The sequence below is a fragment of the Euprymna scolopes genome, chromosome 1, assembly GCF_053919585.1.
Source record: "Euprymna scolopes isolate OS-2025 chromosome 1, ASM5391958v1, whole genome shotgun sequence".
Lineage (NCBI taxonomy): Eukaryota > Metazoa > Mollusca > Cephalopoda > Sepiida > Sepiolidae > Euprymna > Euprymna scolopes.
Window position 1 is genome coordinate 81,611,549 of NC_136482.1, and position 24,126 is coordinate 81,635,674.

General features: G+C 30.3%; 2 protein-coding genes across 5 annotated transcripts in view; one reads left to right on the plus strand and one right to left on the minus strand.

Moving 5' to 3' along the window:
• LOC145243116 (zinc finger CCHC domain-containing protein 8-like) overlaps window positions 1-18,354 on the minus strand; it is a 50,642-nt gene extending 32,288 nt beyond the window's left edge. The window contains exons 1-6 of the mRNA XM_080106183.1: window positions 17,960-18,354; window positions 11,883-11,925; window positions 11,003-11,065; window positions 7,479-7,575; window positions 1,636-1,716; window positions 724-827 (exon numbers count right to left, since the gene is read on the minus strand). Of these exons, the coding sequence (XP_079962309.1) occupies window positions 724-827; window positions 1,636-1,716; window positions 7,479-7,575; window positions 11,003-11,065; window positions 11,883-11,925; window positions 17,960-18,338 (767 nt within the window). The 5' untranslated portion in view covers window positions 18,339-18,354. The remainder of the gene's footprint in view (window positions 1-723; window positions 828-1,635; window positions 1,717-7,478; window positions 7,576-11,002; window positions 11,066-11,882; window positions 11,926-17,959) is intronic.
• A 245-nt stretch (window positions 18,355-18,599) lies between these two features.
• LOC145243282 (cytochrome c oxidase subunit 4 isoform 1, mitochondrial-like) overlaps window positions 18,600-24,126 on the plus strand; it is a 59,828-nt gene continuing 54,301 nt past the window's right edge. The window contains exon 1 of one of the 4 annotated variants that reach the window (XM_080106244.1): window positions 18,600-18,922. The gene's annotated coding sequence lies outside the window, so the exon portion shown is untranslated. The remainder of the gene's footprint in view (window positions 18,923-24,126) is intronic. The other 3 variants (XM_080106322.1, XM_080106469.1, XM_080106404.1) reach the window with 3 other exon arrangements.

Here is a 24,126-nt window from a genome sequence, read left to right on the forward strand (position 1 = left end):
CTTGGATTCCTTGCACAAAATTCATTGCTTAACCATGTGTTTTAACAAAACTATACCATTTTTATTGAAAAAGTGGTGTAAAAATGTGACAAAATGCATATGATTTTAAAGAGAAAAAAATTATCCAAACATGCAAGACACAAAATAGTCATAACTTCCTTATTTTTGGTCAAATTTTAAGAATTATAAAGTTCTTTCTTAGATCATCAGGCTCTTTCTATGTATGCCATTATTGAGATATTTTAAGCCATTTTTATATTTTTTTTGTGTGTATTGCTATCTATAGCCCTTTCCTCACAGCTAGTTTTTCTTTGTTATTATTTCCAAGGAAGGTGCTTAATTGAGCTTAATCTCAGTTTCTCCTTGTCAGACATCCACAGCAAGAACTCATTTCCTACCATAAATTTGTCCATGTGCTTAATACCAAATGGAATTGCCATGAATAGAGTTTCTTTCCTAGAATTCACATCTGTGGAACACATTACTATAGGACTGCTTCCCTGTAGATTACAATATGGTTGCCTTCAAGTTCAATGCGAACAAATATTTTCCACATAAGGAATCAAATTTTGTTCATTCTACTTATAATTTTCAGTCCTCTTATAACATGCTTTATCATTCAACTGGCAATCTTTCATAAAAAGATTTTAATTATCAGAACTTTAATATATGTTAAATATAATTACACTCATCTACATAGAATAAATAATAGATGAAGCATACCTGGGTATTTCCCAACTGTGTGTTAACGATGGATTCATGTCTGTCAAAGGCCATCCTGTTGTATCAACTTGGAAATCGATATAGAAATGAGAAGTACCAATAATCTGAAGAAAAGCATACAAAAACAAACAAAAAAAAATTACAAAAATGTATCAAATCCAATAATGTTGGGTATTTATTTCTCTCCCACTGGAGAAAATATGACACTAAGGTCGGAAAGTAGGATTGAAAAGTCAACGCCTCAGAAAAGGGAGCACTCTCGACACTGCAAAAGATGCCAGATGCCTGTGCAGCCCCATTTGTATTCTCTAGCAGAGGCACCTCAGGCAATTAACAACACACTAACTCCTCCTCCCAAAAAAGAGAAGGCAAAGCCTGGAAGGTTGGAACTCCTAGAATTGCATAAAACCAGTACAATCAACGAAGAACAGGTCATTACAGGAATGTTTTAATCTCTGTTGAGGTAAAGGTAAAAAATGTTTTAATCTCTGTTGAGGTAAAGGTAAAAAATGTTTTAATCTCTGTTAAGGCAAAGGTAAAAAAATCCTCCGGTCAAGCTAGCAATGCTGATAACTATTCACATTCCCATGATGTATACGTAATGATTCAAGTGGATGAATTCAGTAAAGTGAAAAGTAAATTTGTACAAATTTTAGGGTAAACTAGGGCCCTAAACACAAGAGGGCGCTGAAGGGGACGTATGATAGAGGTCTATTATGACATCACAACATATTCTGACTTATGAAAACCTTTAACTTTGTAATGATTGTAAAACAGAAAAATCTGAATAATGTCAAATTGAAGAAAAATATATATTTATTAATATATAACAAATACTGACCCAGCAGCAATGGTTAATCTAATTTTAACATTGAAGTCATTAAAAGAGTTCAAATTGTTGAGACAACTTACTGCATGATTTTTCCACATATCATGGGTTCTCTGCTCCGAATTTAAATTTTCATTCAGGTCTACACATGTCAACGTAGTTGCCTGTATAAAAAAAAAAAAGAAACAGTTATATTATTAACTAGCTGTACCCGGTCATGTTGCTGTGGCTTGGTTTGTTTAAATGGTAAACAAACAAAAAACAGCAAAGAAAAAATGTATTTTTATTATGTTACAATACTTGTGGATACACAACATTTTGAGACTTTAATGGTGATTGCAAATGGCAGTGAATTGTGAAGTACAATATCTTAAATAAAAATGATGTATCCGTTGAAGTCATTCAACGCATGTTCACTGCCCATTATTCCTTAGGTTGACAGAGGGGAAAATATGAGGGTTCAATTTTACTATAGATATGCATGTGAGCACACACTGAGGAATGTCATAAATTCAAAATTTTAGCCTATTTTTTTTTTTGTATGAAAACATAGTGTTTTATCATAAATAAAACGATTGGAAAATTTGAAAAGAAAACTGTTCAGAGATTAAACCAACAAAGTGATAGAGACCAATGATAATTCAGATGGAAGAAACAAATGAGAAAAGAATGGAAAAATGTTGTAGGATAAGTTTAAAAAAAAAAGGAATTAGTTTGGCAAACTTTTTTTTTTAATTTTATTTTTAAAAAATATCCTTATTTTGAGAAAATATTGCATTCAAATATAATTAATGAGAATGTTCATAAATGTTTTCGTTCCTCTTCATTATTGTAGCAAAATTCAGAAAGCAAAATAATGATGTTCAAGCGTAACCAAGAGTATCTAATGAATTGTCATGTCACATGAAATAAAAATAAATATATAAGTAAATAGCGAAAACTAAAAAAAGGTATAAATTAATAATTCAAGAAAATAGGTGTCAAAGAAACTACAAAAGTTAGCTATTTTCCTTGTGTTTATGGCACATGACCAAAACAAACATAGTCAAAATCATGTTTTTGTTGAATCTTTGAAGACGTAACTAAAAGTGAAATGCAAAATCGGTAGATAACTTTTTGGTAATTTTTTTTATCAAAAAAAAGCGCTTTTGTTGTAATTTTGAGACACATGTTCAACCAAACACAGGGACACAAACACATGCAAGGGAAATACGCACAATGAGAGATATAGAGATGGGGGGGGGAATAACCTTTGTCATGTGACCAAAACAAACATTGAATCTTTGAAGACGTAATTAAATGCGAAATGACAATTTGGTAGATAACATTTTGGCAATCATTTTGTATCAACAAAAGGTGTTTTTGTTTTTATTTGAGATGCATGTTTAACCGAACACATAGACACAAACACACGCAAGAGAAATATGCGTAGTGAGAGATATATAGAAAGAGAGGTGGGGAAAAATGACCTTTCCACAGTGTTACTTCTCTAGAATAATAGTGAACGGCAGTCCACTACAGTGATTTGTATCATATGCACGCACACAAACACACATGACTGTAATGACCTAAGCATTAAATGTAATTGACGGTGGGCAAAATAATATGTCTGTTAGTGATGCCAGGTTTTAATTTTAGCAACCATTCGTTTATAAAAAGAATTGCATTCCGGAATATGAGAATTTCCAGAGCTCAGCCAATCATAATGGATGAACTTTGGCAAGAGAACCTTTATTATTTATGAATAGGAAATTGGAGAGATTATGTTAAGTCTATGTTTTCTTGAGGAAGTTATGGTCAGTGTAATAACAGAATCTGTGGAAAGTTTAGAATTTGTTCTGGTGAAAACTGGTAGCAGTGGTAGTACTAAATATTTAGAGAGAAAAATAGGGACTCCTTCCTCTATAGATGTTATTGTGATGCTCATAGGATGAAATGTAGTATTTTAATATCATGACTAAATGTGTCTAAAATGGTGTTCAAAAGCTACATAAGATAGTGGCTATTAGTCTAGATGCATTGAATTTGTATGCAGTATCTGTTGTGGCAAACCTACGCTACTTTGGTCAAGAGGGGAATTTTTGCAGTCATACGGAGATAAAAAAAATTTGGACAAAAACAATTTTTTTTTTTTATTCATAATAGTAAAAGAATTCCAATGCTTATTCAAGTGCTTAAAAGTTGTCGGATTAGGCTATTTCCCAAAATTATCATAAACATAATTAACAATTCTAAAAGATTTGAAGGAGCAAGTTGGAAAATACTTTTCAGCATTCCCAATAAAAGAACTCGGCAAAGAACACCAGTGAAGTAATGCCTGCTTACTCTAAATTGAATATACAAATATACATAAATAAATCTATATTATAGTAATGAACATCTGTTCGTGTCTAATATCTTTCTTATAATCCTAAGAGGATCGAAAAAAAAAAAAAAAAAAAAAAGATTGGTTTGGTGTTTTGTTTTATGGCATAATCAACCCTCTTCGAGTCATTTAACCCCAAATCCAGTAATTTTGAAAAAAATTTTAAGTTTCAAACTCTCTATATCTCCAAAGATGTATTCATTGGGTTTGGTTAAGGAAAATTGTTTTAGTTTTTGGTTTTGCAGAATATGAGTGAATTTTACAAAGACAACAGTAAAAAAAAAAATAAAAAATAAAACAAAATAAAGTCAATATTTAGTGCATTTTAGGTGAGGAAGCAAGTGTATTCAAACAGTCTAATCTGGCAGCACTAGTGAGAAAAAGAAATTTATATTTTTATATCATAAATAGCAAAAGGAAAATAAAAACAGTATTGAAACTCCACATTGAAGAAAAGATTATGCTCTCAGTACCTGGCAAGGTGAAATTTCTTAAAACTAGAGAAAAACTTATCCTTCAGTGGCTTTTCACCTTGATAATTAGTGACTCATTAGTAAAAAAAAAATAACTCAGCTAACAAGTGATTTATACATTAAGACTGCATACAGCCTTTGATGAGGAAGGAAGCACAAGTAGTATAAACAATAAAGATATAGACTATGAAATCAGCAGAGTTCCAATTCATTGTATTTATTTGCACTGTAATACTCCCTAGAATAGGTATGAACACCTCTCCTCAAAATAAAATAACAACTTTTGTTTTTTGTTTACAATAGGAATCTTCAATATTAAATAAGCAAAATAAAAAAAGGGGGGGGGTATATATTAAAAAAAAAAAAAAATGATTCATAGAACAAATTATGGCAAGTAATATATTAAAAACAAGAAGAGATGGATAGAACATGAGATAAAGCTAAAAAAGCAGCAATGATATGATTAAAAAAGTTAGAAATAATCAGTGGCTTTGATTGATAAGATCAGTATACATACTGTTTGGATTAATAAATGCAAAAAAGATGAAGAGAAAACTGATGAGCAAGAGAAAATATTAAGTGTCACTGATGATATTCATATTTGGTGCTTGTTAAGCTATAGTCGGCAGATCAAGTTTTTAAATATGTTGTTTTAAGTAAAAATAATATCAACATATCAAAATTATCTGTTATATCGAAAAATTATGATAATTCATTGAGTAGGACAACTGCTATTGTGTTTTTTGTAAAAATAAGTTTATCACTATCGGCAAAAGAAGAGGGTAGTCATTAGCAAGAGAGAAGCTGGCAGAAAGGGAGATAAACCAAATCAGTTTTGGCAGAAAAGAAGATAAGGCAGTTTACCAATTTTTTCAGAGTTCCAATTCAAACACAAAATATTCACATGTACAAATGTTTTTTTGTTCGTTCTGTTGTTCGTTTTGGGAAATATTCAAATTTTATTCACACACATGTATATATGTTGCTTTTTATTTTTTAATAAAAAATATATTTTGATATAAATTTATGAAAATAAAACTGAAATTACTGTTTCTACTTTGTTATTTAATTAAATTACCTTTTCTTGTTAAAAAACAAAATATACACATTTCTGATAATAACATTCAATATTTATGTAAATAAATTTTATTTCATTTAAATAACTAAGTGCTTTTGCTTCTTTTTTTTTTTTTGGGGGGGGGGGGTTAACTACCTTATTTCCCTTTCCACCTAAACTGACTTGGTTTACAAAAAAAAAATAATAGTTGTCCTATTCGATGAATTATTGTAATTTTTGGATATATTACTTTTCAATATGACAATAAGGTAGGTAATATTTTTGCTTGAAACAACATATTTAAAAATTCGATCTGTCGACTAAAGCTTAATAAGCACTTCATATTTTTACAGAAATGAGCAAATATTGCATTTTCTATTTCATTCACAGAATCAGAATACATTCAATCATGGCTGAAGGAAATAACTTTACTACATCTTTTTAAATACTAAAATGTAAATTACTATTTGCAGTAGAAAACATAGTTCTATTTTTTAATTCTTTTTTAAATGTAAGAATATTTTTTTCAGAATTTGCTTTCTATTTAAATATTAAGTAATTTTTTATGGTTAATTTTATTTTAAATGACTATTTTTGGTTGGTTACATGGAGTTTTAGAGGCAACTATGCATCTGTCCCACTTAAACTTGAAACAGCATTTTCATCACTAACTGTGTAGATTAAATAAACAAATCTCATTATCTGTACAAGTTTTGGTTTTTGTCTAGAATTCTTCCTAGATTAAAACAAAAATAAAGAAAAATGTGTATAACCAAAATGAAAATATATTCCAAAAATTTGATCAAGTAGTTTTATTTTATAAAAAGATATATTATGTATTATATACATTTTTTTTTATGATGTTTGAAATTTTATTTTGATTTCAATAATTTCTTTATTCTTTCATAAACATATATTTATTATATAAATTCAAATAAAAAAAACAAACTTACTTTTAAAATTAAAAAAAAATGCTTATTTTTATAATTTCATAAACATATTTCTTATAAAATTTCAAATAAAATAAAAAATTGTATTTTTTTAAATTTTGTTATTAAAAATGCAAATAAAGACTAATTGCACTATTTTTATTTATATAATTTTGTTAATTTTTATTGTGTATGTTTCCATGTCCTTTTCTTATATTTTGTTTCAATAAATCGCTTCGCAATAGAAATACTGAAGAACAATAAAAGTGAAGGAACTGACTGACCTTGTCACTGTTTCTGGTAGCGCTATGCTGGAAGTTAGGAAATACGTTAGCTGACTATAACCTTAAAATTGACTAATCGGAATTAAAATTTGGGTGCTTGTCCAGAATTCCCTAAATATTACAAAGCAAAAATAAAGAAAACGTCTTTGTGATGTACATATATTGCATTCTAAAAATCACATGAATTGATCAAGTTTTATTTTTATAAGTAAATTAACTTTTAAGTAATTAATGTAATTTCATAAACATTACGCCAAAAATCTCACAAGTCTGAATTATTTTAGTTATCTCCATTGGTTTTATAGAATATTTTCAAAGTGACTTTGAAAGACAGTTGCCTCTCAGTCATAAAATTTGATTTTTTTATTTAAAAATAAAAGTACTTGATCAATTTATGTGATTTTTGGAATAAGATATTTTCTTTTTGTCAGGAGTATGAATATCATTCAGATTTTTATTTTTGTTTTCTAATTGAATTGAATTCTGGACGAGGACCAAAGTTTGATTAAACAGCTTAAATGTTATTCAGGTCCAACTTTTAAAATCCAGACAACATAATTTTATATATTACATAGATATTTGTCAGATAATTTTTAAAACTATTTAAAACAAAAAATAAAAACATCTTATCCGACATATCAATCACAAATATGCTGAGTGAAAAAAGCATCTTTTTCACAAACGAGAACCTTTACTAGCTGACAATTACACACATACCTTACATACATAAATATTAACGATAGTCTCAACCTGAGAAAGAGGAAGAATTTGTTTTAGTTTTAGGGGAAATAAAATATCTAGATGAAAGTAGCACTTACTTTTAATTGCAATTCAGGCAATCTTTCATTCGATTGATCATTAACATGTTCAAAGATGAGGTGGTTAATAAAGCTCTCAATCTGTGCTCGGTATTTTCTGGTAACAAAAAACAATCGGCTTGTTTAGTGCAAGGTTTTCATAACTGAGAGGGTTGGTATTTTAAAAAAAACATTTATTGTTCCAGGGAGAATTTTTTTTAAGATATCAAATGTTTGATTATTTTTATACAGAGAAAACATGCTTACTTATTAATAAATAGAGTAAATTAGAATTGCTTGGAGAATTTACAAGGATTTAAATTTTATCTGGATAAACGTGTTTGATCTATGCACTTAAAAGGATGGTTAGAATCTTAAGTTGGAATGTATGAGGTAGTGGAGAAATGTCTGACATCTGGTAGAATGTCCCATCCCTAAGAAAAAAAAAAATAATTCAATATTCTGTTAAATAACAATTTCAGAAATAAAATATGATGGTTTTAATCCATTTGAAATAATGGCTACTCAAGACATTGCTGATGACAGTAGCTACATGATTAATGACACAGAAAACCAGAGTATGCAAAATTTTTGAGTGTGTGCCAGATGTTTCCAAATTTTTCAGGTGAGGATTGATTATTTCTATTCTTTGGGACTACTGTTCTCATCTTTAGCATTATTTTCATAGGATTTTTGTCAATGTAACATCAAACCGTCAATTGCATCTTATTGAACTCAGAAATCTTTCTGTCAGAATCTTTATTTAATCCATGAGGTTAACATGCTCTCGTTTCATCATCTATGACTGGTAAAAGTTCAGTATGCCACGAATCCTTGCTTACTTGGTAAAAATCAGTTCGAAGTAACACTCTTCTGGAGCTTGAAGGTTCAATCCTCAGTGCAGGCAACACACAAAATAATTACAAATTATTTAGGACTTCTACCCAGTCATGGCCGACAGAAGGAGACATGCTATGCCTGTGGATTAAATGAAAGGTTCTGTTTGAAATTCCATGTTGATTCCAGAGTTCAACAGGATAAGCCTGAAAAAGGTCGGAGGTTATATCGACCAAAGCATTGTGAAAATAACACTCAAGATGAGAACAGTAGTCCGAAGAATCCAAATATGTGTGTAAGGTTTAAATCTAGTTCATTCGACAGAAACACTTTCATCAAACCCATACCTGACCTTGTGGCTAACCTCATGAAAAGCAAGTAAATAAATAAGAGCAAATGATTGGATAAAATGTAAAAAGGATCAAAATAATGCGTTTACAAAGAAACACATATCAAACGTAGAAATTATGTACAAATTTAAAATTACATTTCCATATACTGTACACAATTATTAACAAGAATCAAAGTTAAAAAAAAAAAAAAAACAATATCAAAGTTAAAAGATATAGATCATTTTGGTCTGCATTTTGTTTTTTTGTTATCATTTACATTATTTTTCTTCCAACTATCGCCTTCATCAAAAACTGATATTTACACAATGGTTTGGATGATGTACTCTCCACGTATATGGTTTATTAACGTATGCTGAAGATGTCACTATTCTCGTGAGTCCAGCAGTGGAGCTGCTGGCGACGAAGCACCATAAATAGTGTTAATCCTCCTCCATCTCCAGATATATGGCTTATTAACATATGCTGATACCCCTCCTCCTCTGAATATTGTAGATTTCAATTTCACAATATTCATGTTTCTTTCCAAGTTCAGATTTAATTATGTAAGAAATACCAAAATACATGAATAACCCATATTCACTAGTTTGAAATATGGGAAAATATATATAACCCTACATAAATGAATCACACATCTAAGGAAGATTGGAAAATATATTAGCCAAAACATTGATATTTGCGTTTCTCTTTATTTATAGCACATTAATACTACAATTCATTTTGTACCATATAATGCATTTATAAAAAAAAAAGAAGTGATTTGATAAGATAAGTTTAGGTATTTAAAGTGGTTAAAGCATCCTGGATTCTAGGGTTGGCAATACCAGACAATGTCTCACATCTGTCCCCATGCACTTTGGTACAAAACGTTAACAGCAACTAGATTGCATGCAGTCACATGATCAATAGAGTAAGGAGTTTGAAGTGGGTATTAGGATTCATCAGGGTTCAGTACTCAGGCCACTTCTCTTCATCTTGGTTCTGAAGATATTGTTTCATGAGTTTGGTACTGGTGTCTCATAGCAACTTATACATATAAACAATCTTGTTTATTCCTGAAGGAGTATGTGACATGTTATTAACATGGAAGATTGGCATGGAGAGCAATGATCTTAAAAGTCAACCTGAAGAAAATTCCTAATCTCTAAAGCAAGTCTCAACCTCCTGCAAGACCGTGGCAAGTTTTCCTCAGGTGTCTATCGCAGATGCACGTGCGCAAATCCATGAGTGTTTCCAACAACAAGTGAGGTGATCTTACTGGGAGACTGGTAGTTGACCCAGATTATGTTACTCGTAGATGTTGAGACATTGCCTGCTCAATAAAACTGAAGCTCATGTGAGTGTAAACAGTGGCCTACTTGATATTGAACCCATCTTTTGCTACATGGGCAACATGTTATATGCTGCTGGTGGTTGCGAACATGCTGTCAATTGTTTCTGATGTGTTGCATCGAAAAAATTCAGGAATCTGCTGCCAATACTTACTTCTAAGCAGTTTCCTTAAAGATTTGACGCAAAATTTTGTTAGCCTGCATTCGTTCTGCCATCTTGTGAGCAGTAGCCTCAATCAATTCTAATTTGCAACGTATCAGATAATTCAGCCAGGTACAGTATATCACCTTTTACATCAACTCCAGAGATTTATTTTTTTCAAGTATTCTATTATTTAAGAGGTAGGCACATTTTCAAACAGCAAGTTTGGTGCATCATATTTCTTTTGAGTATTCATATATTTTTTTATGCAATAATCCAAAGAAAACGAATGCAAGTAAAAGATGCAAGATTTAGGAATGCTTGTGATATTTCTAGTAAGACAGATAAAGAAATTATAATGCGATGAAAAGAAATGAAGGAGAAAAAGGTGAAAGAATAAGAGAAAAACAAATCATACAAAATGCAAAATAATGAGATGATAAGTCAACAAAAAGAACATAAAGTCAATTAATTTGGGAAATATTCAATAGCTTCAAATGTATTCAAGTAATTTGGTGAAAAAATATTTTAATTAAAAATTACAATTTAGTATTTATCAATTCAATCCAAAAATATTACCAATAAAAATAAGTGCTATTTTAATTGAAAAGTAGAAAATATTTTCATTTCAATAAAATTACTTAAAATTATGTATAAAAACAGATAAAGTTAGTCATTAAAAATGTTATAATGATTTGAAATCATTAAAAATAGTTCAAGATCATTAAATCTAAGTTCATCAAAGATATTGCATACTCAGTTTTAGGCAAGATTTGAATGATTTTAAAATCATTTTTCAATGTTTTCAGATGTCTTAAGAAAGAATGGTGATTATAATTTATCAAGATTTGCAAAAAATTATGAGGAGAAAAAAATTTAACTGACCTTGAAAAGTCATTATTTTGATAAAGGACTTGAATGGCAGGAGACTCTTCATCTGGAACACATCTGACAAATACACAACAAAAACATATTAGCAAAGTCTTTTTAAGATCATTAAATAAATAGCTGGAATCCTGAGATTTCTTTGCAAACTAAATTATTTTGTGTATTTACTATATATATATATATATATATTAGGTTGGCCAAAGGTTTGTTGGAGCAATCCAAACATCAAGTTTAGAAATGTAACAATTTAGGCAATTCATTTTCCACGCTTGATTCGGAAATCTTTAGAATGTCTGCAATTTGTTTAGTTATCAAATATCAATCTTGTTCAACTACGACTGACTTGGTCACTATTATCTTTGGTTGGCCAGGGAGAATAGCATCTTTTATTGAAACTTGGAGAAATATATTTCATTTTGATCAAAAGGTGGTATAACATGGGGTTTACACTTGACCTCCATAAAAAGAAAATATGTTTATTTTATTTATAACTTGAAAATTATAAAAATGAAAAACTAGAATAAAAAATATAACTAGAGTTCAGGCCTCGAAGCAGAAATATACGGGAGTCCTTATTGATTTTTGGAAGTTGAAAACTATAAATTTACCAAGATTTATTTTGATTAATGTCACTTCACTTACAAACACTTGCATCCAATAAACAATTACTATATCCTTGCGTTCCATGCTACTCAAAAAGAATATTATAAAATGTAAAATATAATAGAAAACATATGTTCTTCATTCAATCTTGTTAGTTATCAATAAAAGTGAAACAAGCTGGTTATATATTCGTGTTAAATGTTAAGAAAAGAAAAAAGAAAGAGTGATATTTCAAAACAATTATCAAAAATTTTTTTTTGAAAATATTTATTACCTGGAGGAATCAATTTTTCGAACAAACTTGCGTAGTTTTTCACCTTTAAAAATCATTAAGGACAGAATAGCAAAAAAAAGGATGAGAAGAAAAAATTATCAGCAAAAGATTAGGATATTGTAAACATTAGTTTTAGAATGCATTTTATTTTAATATTTTCATTTATTTTCCCAATAATATAGAGAAATTAATATCTTTTTTCTAATTTGGTCTATTGATTTGGTCAAATACTAATTTACACTAAAGTAACTTTGTTATCTTATCAAATGAAAATAATGTTATCTTATCAAATGAAAATAATGTTATCTTATCAAATGAAAATAATGTTATCTTATCAAATGAAAATAATGTTATATTATCAAATGAAAATAATGTTATATTATCAAATGAAAATAATGTTATATTATCAAATTAAAATAATGTTATATTATCAAATTAAAATAATGTTATATTATCAAATGAAAATAATGTTATATAACCATCGCATTGGTTTATGTTGTATACTCACTTTGTACTCTATCATCAAGCGACGAAGGTGCGTCTCAAAATTAAAATATATTTTGAAAATGACAATTTTTAACTTTAAAGTAAATTTCTTTTTACTTAACAGAACTCCAATCCTTAACTAGTAATTATTCTGGACTATCTTCATAGTTCATAGGAAAAATGTAAGGTTTTAACATCCTCTATTTCTTAAAGCCTGTACATTGCATGTGCTCCACAAAAATTCTGGCAGCATTTGAATTTAAAATTCTTACATCATGTGATTAAGCTAACCAAACGACCATCCCTTATCAATCATCCAGGATAAACAAAAGCACCAAGAGGAGTATCTCGGCATGTCTAGTGGTGCCGATAGATTTTGAATGTAGGGAATCCCCTAGGCATCCTAAGTTTGAGGTGTTAAACTGCAGGGCCGCAGACCAAATTTGTTTTTCTAATCAGAAAAACAATTTTAAATCAATAAGCCCATTTGGCATAATTATTAATGTTGATTAATGCACTGGTAGAGAAGTCATACATAAGACAAAAAAAGAAAAAAATGGTATGTTATGCCGCTTTGATAAACGTTCAGCATTTTAAGATGAGAGTAAAGTGTAAGTGGAATAATTGAGGAAACGGAGTGATGCCCTGTCCTATATCTGGGGATAGTAGCTAATGAAATAAGGAGTCTTCAGATTGTCCTTGACTATGGTCGATCTATTTATTTATTATAAATCATACTGTGCTACTTAAATTGACAGAATAAAAATTGGATTAAAAAAACAAATTCAAAACAAATAGACTATCACCAAATTGTGACTATGATTCAACAAAATATCAGAGTTAAATTTAAAATATGAAGTGTTGGATGAAAGAATTTTTTCTTTTTAATGTCTGTAAAACAAAAAAAATTAACTCGAGAAAAGAAAAAGATTTGTTTTAATCTTTAACTTTTCTATTTCATCCTTTTTATTCAAATTTTTCTCCGTTTAGAACATTCGACTGAAATTATCAAGTTGTGGTGAAGATTACAAAATGCTAAAATAGGGTTGAGAAAGAATATTTACTTGTCAAAAGATAGTCAAGCATTAAATATTTTTTGAAAAAAAAAATTATTTTTTTTTCTTTTTGGAGGTAAAATTGAACACAATCAAATTATAACTGTTACAGATTGGATGTGCAAAAAATTGAGGTGCATTCGAGGAACATAGGAAGTTTAGCTGGATACACAGATGACATGCAAAGTATCAAAGTTCACATCAAAAATATATAACTGCAAAGGAAGATGCAACAAAATTGCTATCAAACAAGTTTAACTGTACCTACAGTTCTGGTTGAGAGTCTTTTTACTTTCATTTTAATACAATTCTGAAATCCTTCAATTTTTTGTTTTATTCTCTAGACTTGTTCTCTTCAATTATCTGTGTCAAACATCCATCCAGATGACATTCATTGTTTTCTACAAGTTTATCCAAACCTTGGACTAAACACTAAGGAGGCTGTCCTATCAGCATGTACAAAATACTGGAGCTGCTGTATTGCCATTTGATGAATGGATTCTGGACCATGCAGTAGCTTCTGGTGGGGCTTCTCAATACCATATTAGTGTGTAATTGTTATGGCTTTACCTTATCAGGGTCTACAAAAAAAATTATTTCTTCACTTCTTTTTCTCTCTTACTTTCCCTGTCTGCCCTGTGCTAACTAATCTGTCGACATATTTCATAACTCCTAAAACTCCATGAAAAGTCTCCATAAAAAATACATGATTGAACCCAGAACTCCAACTTCCAACGTAGATCCTCACTACCATATTTCCTTCTCCAAAATCAGGGGTCTACGTTCCAACCTTCCAGAGGTTGAAATTCAATTACAGGAGACAAAACCAGACCTATTCTTCCTAAGTGAAACTGGCATTGGACAAACTATTTCGCTAGATGAGTTTGTAATTAAAGGATATTCTAATTTAACATCCAAATGTGACCCCCAAAATCGCCATAGGCATGGAATATGTGTCTACATTAGGTGGCTTTCCATGTAGTAGCGACATCTCCAGAGAAGACCCTAAATTGTCCTATGTGTGCTTTCAAATTGCACTTGCTTACACCACTGGGTTTATATTTGTCCTTTATCACCCCCATAACAGCAGAATTTCTATCTTTAAGAGCATATCTGAGAAAATTGACCGCATCCTGTCAGCTCATCCTTCGGCTAACATTTATGTCTGTGGAGATTTCAATGCTCACAATATGGAATGGTTAGCCCACTCAAACAAGACAGATGATGAGGGAAGGTTCTGTCACGATTTCTCCATTGCTTATAACCTAACTCAGATTGTTCATGAACCAACCCGTGTGCCTGACACAGATGGACAGTATGCAAGTCTTCTAGACCCTGACTATGTTCATCTATGTTGCCCTGAGCTATGTTCATCTTCCGTCCTGAATCCACTGGGATCTTCCAACTTGGTTGTCTTAGTTAAGATAAGAACTAAATGTAATAAGTCCTCTGACATACCTCTCCATCATACAGTATATTGATACTTTATGGCTGACTGGGATAGCTTTTGATCACTTCTAGCAGAAACCTAACAGTCAATCATGGTTCTCTCCAGAATGTGCTACTGCCACTGTGCACCATAAAATGAAAAGGCAACAACAACAAAAAAAAAAGTGACAGTGTTAAAATGTCCTCTAGTCGATACAGCGCACGAAAGTTCTTTTTTCCTTTCTTTCCTCAACTTGCAACAACTCATAGTGTATTCAATATTATCTTCCGCTGTTCGTTCTCATTCAAAGCTGTCCAACAAAAAACTCAACTTAATCCTCATGCTTTAGAATTCGTCCCATTTAACCGTTACCAATTGTGTACATATACAAATTAATGGCATACGTTCACCAATGAGTGAACTACAAAATTGTTTCTTTTCTTCTTTTCTACAGTCATTTTACAGGCTAAACAAACACGATGTTGTTTGCGAAAGTGATAATTTTTTTTACACTCCCTCCTGATATCACTATCACATAAATAACAGGGAGATGGTGACCGCCTTTAATGTGCACTTCTATGAAGAATGGAAAATGTCACTTCCTAGTTCTCATCTTCCTCATCATTACCGTCATCGCCACCAGCACCTTCCACATTTCCCTCTTCTGCTTCTGTAAGCAGCATTTCTGAGCTCCTGCAAAGGAGTAATAGAGGACCTGGATCATCTTCGAATGGAATGTTTTCCTCCTCATCGTCCTCCAAGGTAGAAGAGATACAACAGGGGTAGACATCTTACCCATGACGTGAGACACTATCAACTAACATAGTCTGAGGACTTATCATTTTTTCTATTCGTCCACTGCCAAACCTTGTAGTGCACCGAGCATTTGGTGGTTTTACCTAAACACGATCTCCCACTTCATACGGTGTGTCAACAACTCTAACCACTGATGGTGTAACATCTATCCTTTTATACACTGTTCGTAGCAGTAAATCCCATTGGCTGGCGCAGTTGATGGTGTTGCACCATTCTTGGGTGTCACATTATCCCAGTACACAGCTTCTGGAACCGAACATTGCATCCTGGCTGCAATTCTTTTGACAGTCTGGTGACACGCAAGAGAGTTGTATGCTCAGTCCGTTAATCCAAAGTGGCTGAGCAGTGGCTTTGTTCCCATGAATTTTGGCCAATAACAAACAAGGTCCTGAATAGAAGTGTGTTCTCTATCTCAATCATCATCAATGAACCTGAGCCATCGAACAAATACTTTTCATAATAAGACCTTTATTATCTAATGTATTCTCTAATGGTTTTCAGTGGTCGCCATATTAGTTTTAACGGTGCTTATTCAGAACAACACTTATTTAAAAAAAAAAAAAAAACAATACAGAAAAATACTTATGTACATATTCGTCACGGAACAAAGATGTCATATTCTAACACTTATGTAAATTGATCGAGTATTTTTTTTTTAACTAAGAAAATCCAAATTTACGATTATTAGCAATTTTACTACTAAACTGTATTGAACATGAAGCTGATTTTGACCTCGACACTTCGAATTGAGTTGTCTCTCCCTTATTTAATCGGATTTCATAATGGCCGACGAAAATACTACTCGTCACTTAGTCGTAAAATCTGATTTTCTAGAAAAAAAAAAAAAAAAAAACAGAAAAACTAATTGATCAAATTACGTGATTTTTTGGAATATGTCATCCCTTCCACTGACTGGTACGTTAGCAGTATCAGAATTTTTGTAGGAATTTTTGACACCCCTAACACGAAACTGCGAATACAATATAAAAATCTTGTAATTTCTCTGTTAAAAGTGGGTTATTTATTTTCTTTATGGATTATACTTCCAAAATAAACTATTACAGTTGTTTTAAAAGTAATAAAAATATTTTTTTTTTTTTTAAAACAGTAATGAATTTTCCGAACTCAATATTTTTCAATTTTTAAACTCAATATTTTTCAATTTTTAAATTTTAAAAATCTATCAAAATTTTTCTATTGATTCTATTTTTACGATATTTTCAGGGTCAATGTGAAATTTTATGTTCTTTCCAATAAACCGAATATAATATTTTAGACAAACGTTTTTTTTTAAATTCACGCCCCCCCAAGTGTCACCCATTTTCAACTTTCTCTTAAAAAGTAAATAATTAATTTATGTCGTGGAGTTTTATATATCACAAATTGAAGAGAAAAGGTCAATAAATAATATATTCAAATTTAAAACAAAAAAAAAACAATCGCTTTTTTTAGAAATTTACCTGTAAAGTCCGAAGTTTAAAACCTTTTTAAAAAAAAAAAAAAAACACATTGTTTTGTTTTTTTGTTTTTTTTTAATAAAACCTTGGTCCTTGCTCCTTTAATTGAAAAAAAAAAATTAGGGCTTGAATTACATTTTTCGAGGAGTTATAAGCTTGGAAAGATGGGGTGGAATTATTCACTATTTTCACGAAATTTCTGACACTGCTACTGGTACGTACACTACATCAGACACCTTTTTTTTTCTTTTGCATTTTCTTTACTTTAAATTTCCATCATAAGTGCAATTCCGAATAAGCACCGTTTTTACTTAAGACACTCGTGTTTAGGTTAGTTTTGTATTGTCTGCAATAGAACCAATATGGCGACCACTGAAAACCATTGGATCATAGTCTTAATGTCATCAAAAAAAAAAAAAAAATACTTGTTGGCGGCAGTTTTAAATGTGATACTCGTTCAAAACAGACCGGAATATCCCTAAAATCAAACTTTTTATAAGTAAGTCTTTAGTTGGTACTCTAACTCATTTTGACTTTTTTTTTTTTTTTTTTTTTTTTTAAATAAAATTAGTATTGATAAGATTTTGTTTATTTTCGGATTTAAACTTCAAAAATCCAAAAGGTTAAAACAGATTTTTTAAAAAATAAACTAGACAATCAATTATATTGTGCACCGAGGTGAAAATAAAAAGGTCAGATTATAAATAAAAATTGGTAAAATAAATAGATACAAATTCAAATTATGAGAGTCAAAAAACGAACAACAAACCGATATCAATAACACGTGTTGGTTCTTCCGCATCATGAAAGTGCGAATGTATAATGAAAGGATACGTTCAAATTGAAGCTGATGATTAGTATGCTTTAAGGCACCCATTTGAACTTCCCCAATTGATCCATTTCCTCTTTTGGGAGCTTTTTTGTTAAAATTTGGATCATCTTCGTCAACACTCTCGTCGCTTTCATCCATTTCTTCGGGTTCCTCATCTTTCCCTCCTGTGTCGGCTTGATTTTCGTCGGCATCTTGTTCCCAATCTGACTCTGATTCTGACTCAGACTCGGTACATTGAAAAATGATTCTGCTAGGATCAAGTTCACCTTTTTCATTTCGGTTGTACGATATAAACGTAGCCACTGACGGTCGGACTTTATCAAACTCGTCAAATAGCGAAGAATCACCAAATACATCGGCCATCTTTGTTTTCAGGTGCATGCCGGGATAGGATGAAAATCAAAATCATTCATAGTAAAATTTGGAATTGACGAAACGATATTTTTTCGCAAAAATATAATTATTTAATAGATAAAACATATAAATTAAGACACCGCAATAATATTTTTTAAATTATAAAATAGTGTTTGTTTTTTTGTTTTTCTCTATTAAAAATTGCACAAGCTTATTTTCCGTAATTGTAATTCTTTCATTAAGGTACTATTGTGGGTGTGTTAAAAATTTAACGACTATGTATGAATTGTCTTTGAATTGATAAAATTGCCAAAAAAAAACTTAATTCAAAATATTTTTCGAGAACGATCGTTTGAAAATAATATTTCCATAATAAAAATATACATTTTTAGGTTAATACTTAAAGATGTAATATAGTTTTACTAATTTCTTTTTTTTTTTTTTTTTTCATTTCGGTTTTCTGATATATATTTTACTTCAACCGAATATTTCTACGAATTGTAGATTTTATAAAAAAAACAAAAAAAAAACTGAAAATTAAATTAATTTATAAGTAGAATACTAACTACTGACAATAAAAATTGATCATTCAATCCATTACTACAAAGTAAGTAAGTATAAAACTTAAAATTTGTTTTTTTATTTATTTTATATTTTTTAATTTTATTATCTATAAAACTTTGGAAACCACGATCACTACTACGGCGTACGCCTTCTGCGGTGCAGAAGTTTTGCACCCACGTCGACCTTTCATTTCTCGCCCTTCAGATTTTTTATTTACGAATAACACCGTCCTCTTCCACCACCACTTTTTCATTTTTCGCCCACTTATATCCCACTTCTATTTAGAGATCGACTCGCCTTTTCTCTGTTTTTTTTTCTCTCCTTTTTTTCTTCATTCTAATCAAACCGAGAAAGTTGCAGCTCTAGCAGTATCAGAATTTTTTGTGAAAATAGCGAATAATTCAGGAATAGAGCTGCAATGCAGCTCTATTCCTGAAAAAAATTGGGGGGGGGGGGTAATAACGGTTTTTGTTTGTTACTGACTGCACTCACTCCGTATTTTATTCCAATGAATTCGAGCCCGCGCGTGTATCATATATATATATATATATATATATATATATATATATATATATATATATATATATATATTATTCGTTTCTTTATTAAATATAAATATAATGTGAGTAAAAAAAAATGAAGAAAAAAAAATCTGTTCATTTTGGATCTGACAGTTTCGTACAAAAATCTGGTCAATGCGCTCCGTTACGTCAACTTGAGAAGCCGCAACATTTTTCGATAAATTTTAAAGGTTTTCGGTGTTTGTGTACTGTAACAGTAACACAAATTTTTCATATTTAACATATATTTTTCGTGTTTTTATTAAATGTAACGTGTTTATTCAGCTCGAAAAACATACAGTGTTTACCGATGTATTGGAAAATTCAAAATGGCGCCCAACTCTCTCTTTAACACGGTCAGTTTAGGAAACGATGTTATAAATAATAAACTAGATAAAATACTATTAAAAACCCACCGAATATATGTTAACCTTCAACCTATGTCACGGTAACATATATTGAGCGAGTTTCTAACAGTATTTTGTCTAGTTTTATATTTATAGCACCTTTTCCCAAACTTACCGTGTTAAAGAGAGAGAGTCGGGCACCATTTTGAATGTTCCAATACATCGGTAAACACAGTATGTTTTTCGAGCTGAATAAACATGTTACATTAAATAAAAACACTGAACACATATCCAGTTAGGTAGAAAAGTAACTTATCTTGCCTTTGATAACATTTATTTGTTATATATTTGTTTTTTGACAACTTTTTCCAATCTGTGTACAGTAATACAAACCCGTGTTTTGGACTGTAAATCACTGACGGCCATGTTTGAGCAAGTGGCATATGAAAGCGGCAAACTCTCAGTTTTTTTTGGGGGGGAGGGGGTCAATTCCCAAAGCAGTTCTTAACATGGGGAGGTTGGAGGGTGTTTATTCTGAAAGGCATTTTCTTATTTTTAACCTACCCATGTTAAGAATGGCTTCCGGAATAAACAGGTTGGACAACCAGTGCAAATTGTCCGATTTTTTCTTGAATTTGAATTCTTGAAAGTAATTTTTTGGTGGAATTAGCTAGAAATGACATTGAATAAACGTTTGCATTTTGTAGACTTCACAGTTCGTCTGTGCTTTCAAAATGTATTTTAAATTTAAAAATAAACAATGGCTTAATACATTTAGAAGTCCCTCGAAGAGTCTTTTTAATTAATGTTTGCATTTTTTTTAATATTGTGAGCGAACTTTGCTGTTTTTTTTGGGGGGGGGTAATACTTGAATATTTTGATATCTTCAGAATTTATTTGAAATGATTTCATTTAAAACAAAGGGCTTAGCCACAAAAAGGTTGTAAATTTTATTTTAAACGGATTTAAGATTTTTTTTTTTTTTTTTTTTCGAAATGTGTGAATTTTGGCCAGTTTATTTGAATTCGGCAGACGATCCTTTTTGGGGTTTTCTCATTGGCTGTTTTGCGTCACGTGATGTAAACAAAGCGAACGGGAGTTTTCTTGTTTAGTATTTCCGAACTATTTAGTTCGGCCAAAATTCATCACAGAATTGCCCTATTCTAAATGTAACACGATGTAACTTTATTATAAATCAATATTATCAGTATAGAAGATAAAACCAGTAATAACTTTTTTTAATCGAACGAAAATAATGAAATTGCGAGACGAAATCATGTTTACATAATTGGCGCTTTAAAATAACGTTCCCATGTAGTAGACATTCCGAACGTGAAAACATACCCGTAAATCTAGCAAAAATCAACTAATGGTCAGATTTTCGTGAAATTTTCGATACTTATCCATTTTAGAATGAAATTACATATAAAATGCAGTTTTCGTAAAATATACGAGGGGAAATATTTTTTTAGTGCGTGAACCCCCCCCCCTTCCTATATTTACTTTTTCGAAATTCGAACAAAATATATTTAAATCTATCGAAATTGCTATTTATTATGAAACATAAGAGTTCAAATAAGTAAAAAAATATTTATTTTTGAAAAATTTAAATACACATATTGAACAAAAATTTACCTTGAAGGTGCAATTAAAATAATTGATATAAACTTAATATTATTGTTTTTTTTTTTTGTTTTTTTTAATAGTTTTTACGAATTAATATAGATCAGTGGTTTGGTTCACTGGTTCTCAACCTTTTTTTACTCATGGGCCCCTTTTCCCTTCTTTTTTATCTTGGTGGACCCCTTCATAACTATTGGTCATAAAACAATCTTCTATTTTTCACAAATATAAATTTTGAGGTTTTAATAATCAAAGAAATATTATATAACTAAGCTTTATTTTTAAATGAAAACTAATTTAATGCAAATAAAGTATTCTACAACAACTATAATAATTATGATAATAAGTAATAATAATAATAATAATAATAATCTAAGTAAGAGTGATAATAATTCTTTACTAATACATGTATATATTATATATATATATACACAGCTGGTAATACAATTACTGCAGTTCATATCTAACTATATATATTGCTATTCATTTTTATAAAATTTTCGACAAATAAAACATGTTTAGAAAGAGAGTGCAAGGTAAATGTTTGAGGTAAACCTGGTAAATAGAAATATAGTTAAAATAACTTGAAACTATACAAAATTACAGTAGAAATTAAATTTTTAATAATAAAAACTATTCTGAGTTGTTTTTCTTCATGGACCACCAAAATATCGTTGTGGACCCCCATTTTGTTATGTTTTGTCTGTGGACCCCAAGAAATATTCTATGGACCCCTAGGGTCCATGTGGACCCCGGTTGAGAACCCCTGATATAGACTATAATCAATTGAATTGCCAAGAAAAAGAAACTTCGTAAACATTAATTGATTTTTAAAAGATTAAAACTATTAAAATTCCATTATTTCAAAATGTTCCATTACAACATATTTTAATTAATTGTGTTAAAAAAATTTTTTTTAAATATTAAGTTTTAATATAAACATGACTCTTGTCAGCTATTTTATCGCCAATTTGAAAATATTATTGCACAAATATTAAGCATTTTATAGCCCCTCCTCATATTTTGTTTGTCTCTTTTTACTGAACAAAATATGGAACCCTGTAGGTAACCAAATGAACATTCAGTAAAACTGTATTTCATATTTAATATACAAATGTTTATAATAATATTAATCTTTAAACTGTGTAAATCTTAAAACCTAACAAAATTATAACAAAGATTAATTATTAATTGCAGTTTGAAGAAGATAAACAAAGGTTTTAAAAAATCATTAAGTCGCTTCTTCTTTTCCGTAGTTCCTATAGACGTCACGGAAACATGCGGTCCATTTTTCACAATCGTTTGGCAGACCCTATCGGCCTTTATCTAATCTCTGAAGAAGCATTTCCACTAGTGTTGGGACGATTCCTAATTTTTATACGATTCCGATTCCAGGAAAATATTGATTAACGATTCCGACACCAAGTACGATTCCGATTCCGATTCCTAGGGAATTTATTGTTTTGAAATCTATCAGGTAGTTTTATACCTATGGTCGGTAGTTTCCAAATATGTTCCCTAACTTTGGAAGAGATATTTTATGTTTACACCGTCGTGTTTTGGATTAAATAAAATTATTATATAGCAAACTAAACGGACAAATTAGCAAAATTTATTCTAGAGAAAATTTATTTTACTTAATTGGAATACAGAAAAAAAACTCAAAGAAAATAGAATTTATCCTTCAGAGAAAAAACAAATAAAATAGAATTTATATAACAGAACAAAAACAAGAAAATTAGAGAATAAATACACACGATTCATTATTTTGGTCCTCATAATTAACAGATTTAATGAATTAAATAAAAAAAAATATAGCGGAAGAGAAAGAAAATATATACTAATTAAATATAAAAAAGATAAATATTTAATTTAATAATTTATAAATGAACGTGCGTAATGAAAAAAAAAAAACAATATACCACGTGACATGGCGCCGTAGATACAAAATAACCGGGTTTGTATTACTGTACACATAGATTCGAAAAAGTTGTCAAAAAACAAATATATAACAAACAAATATTATCAAAGGCAAGATAAGTTACTTTTCTACCAAACTGGATACATTTTTTTGTTTTTATTCAATGTAACATGTTTATTCAGCTCGAAAAACATACAGTGTTTACCGATGTATTGGAAAATTCAAAATGGCGCCCGACACTTTCTTTAACATGGTAAGTTCGGGAAAAGGTGTTATAAATAATAAACTAGACAAAATACTATTAAAAAAAACACCGAATATATATCAAAATATGTCACGGTAACATATATTGAGCGAGTTCCTAGCAGTATTTTGTATAGTTTATTATTTATAACATCTTTTCCCAAACTTACCGTGTTAAAGAGAGTGTCGGGCGCCATTTTGAATTTTCCAATACATCGGTAAACACTGTATGCTTTTCGAGCTGAATAAACGTCAAAAAACAAATATATAACAAATAAATGTTATCAAAGGCAAGATAAGTTATTTTTCTACCTAACTGGATATATTTTTCGGGTTTTTATTCAATGTAACATGTTTATTCAGCTCGAAAAGCATACAGTGTTTACCGATGTATTGGAAAATTCAAAATGGCGCCCGACACTCTCTTTAACACGGTAAGTTTGGGAAAAGATGTTATAAATAATAAACTATACAAAATACTGCTAGAAACTCGCTCAATATATGTTACCCTGGATGCCGGGAAAACTCGTCCCGGGAAAACTCGTCTCCGGAAAACT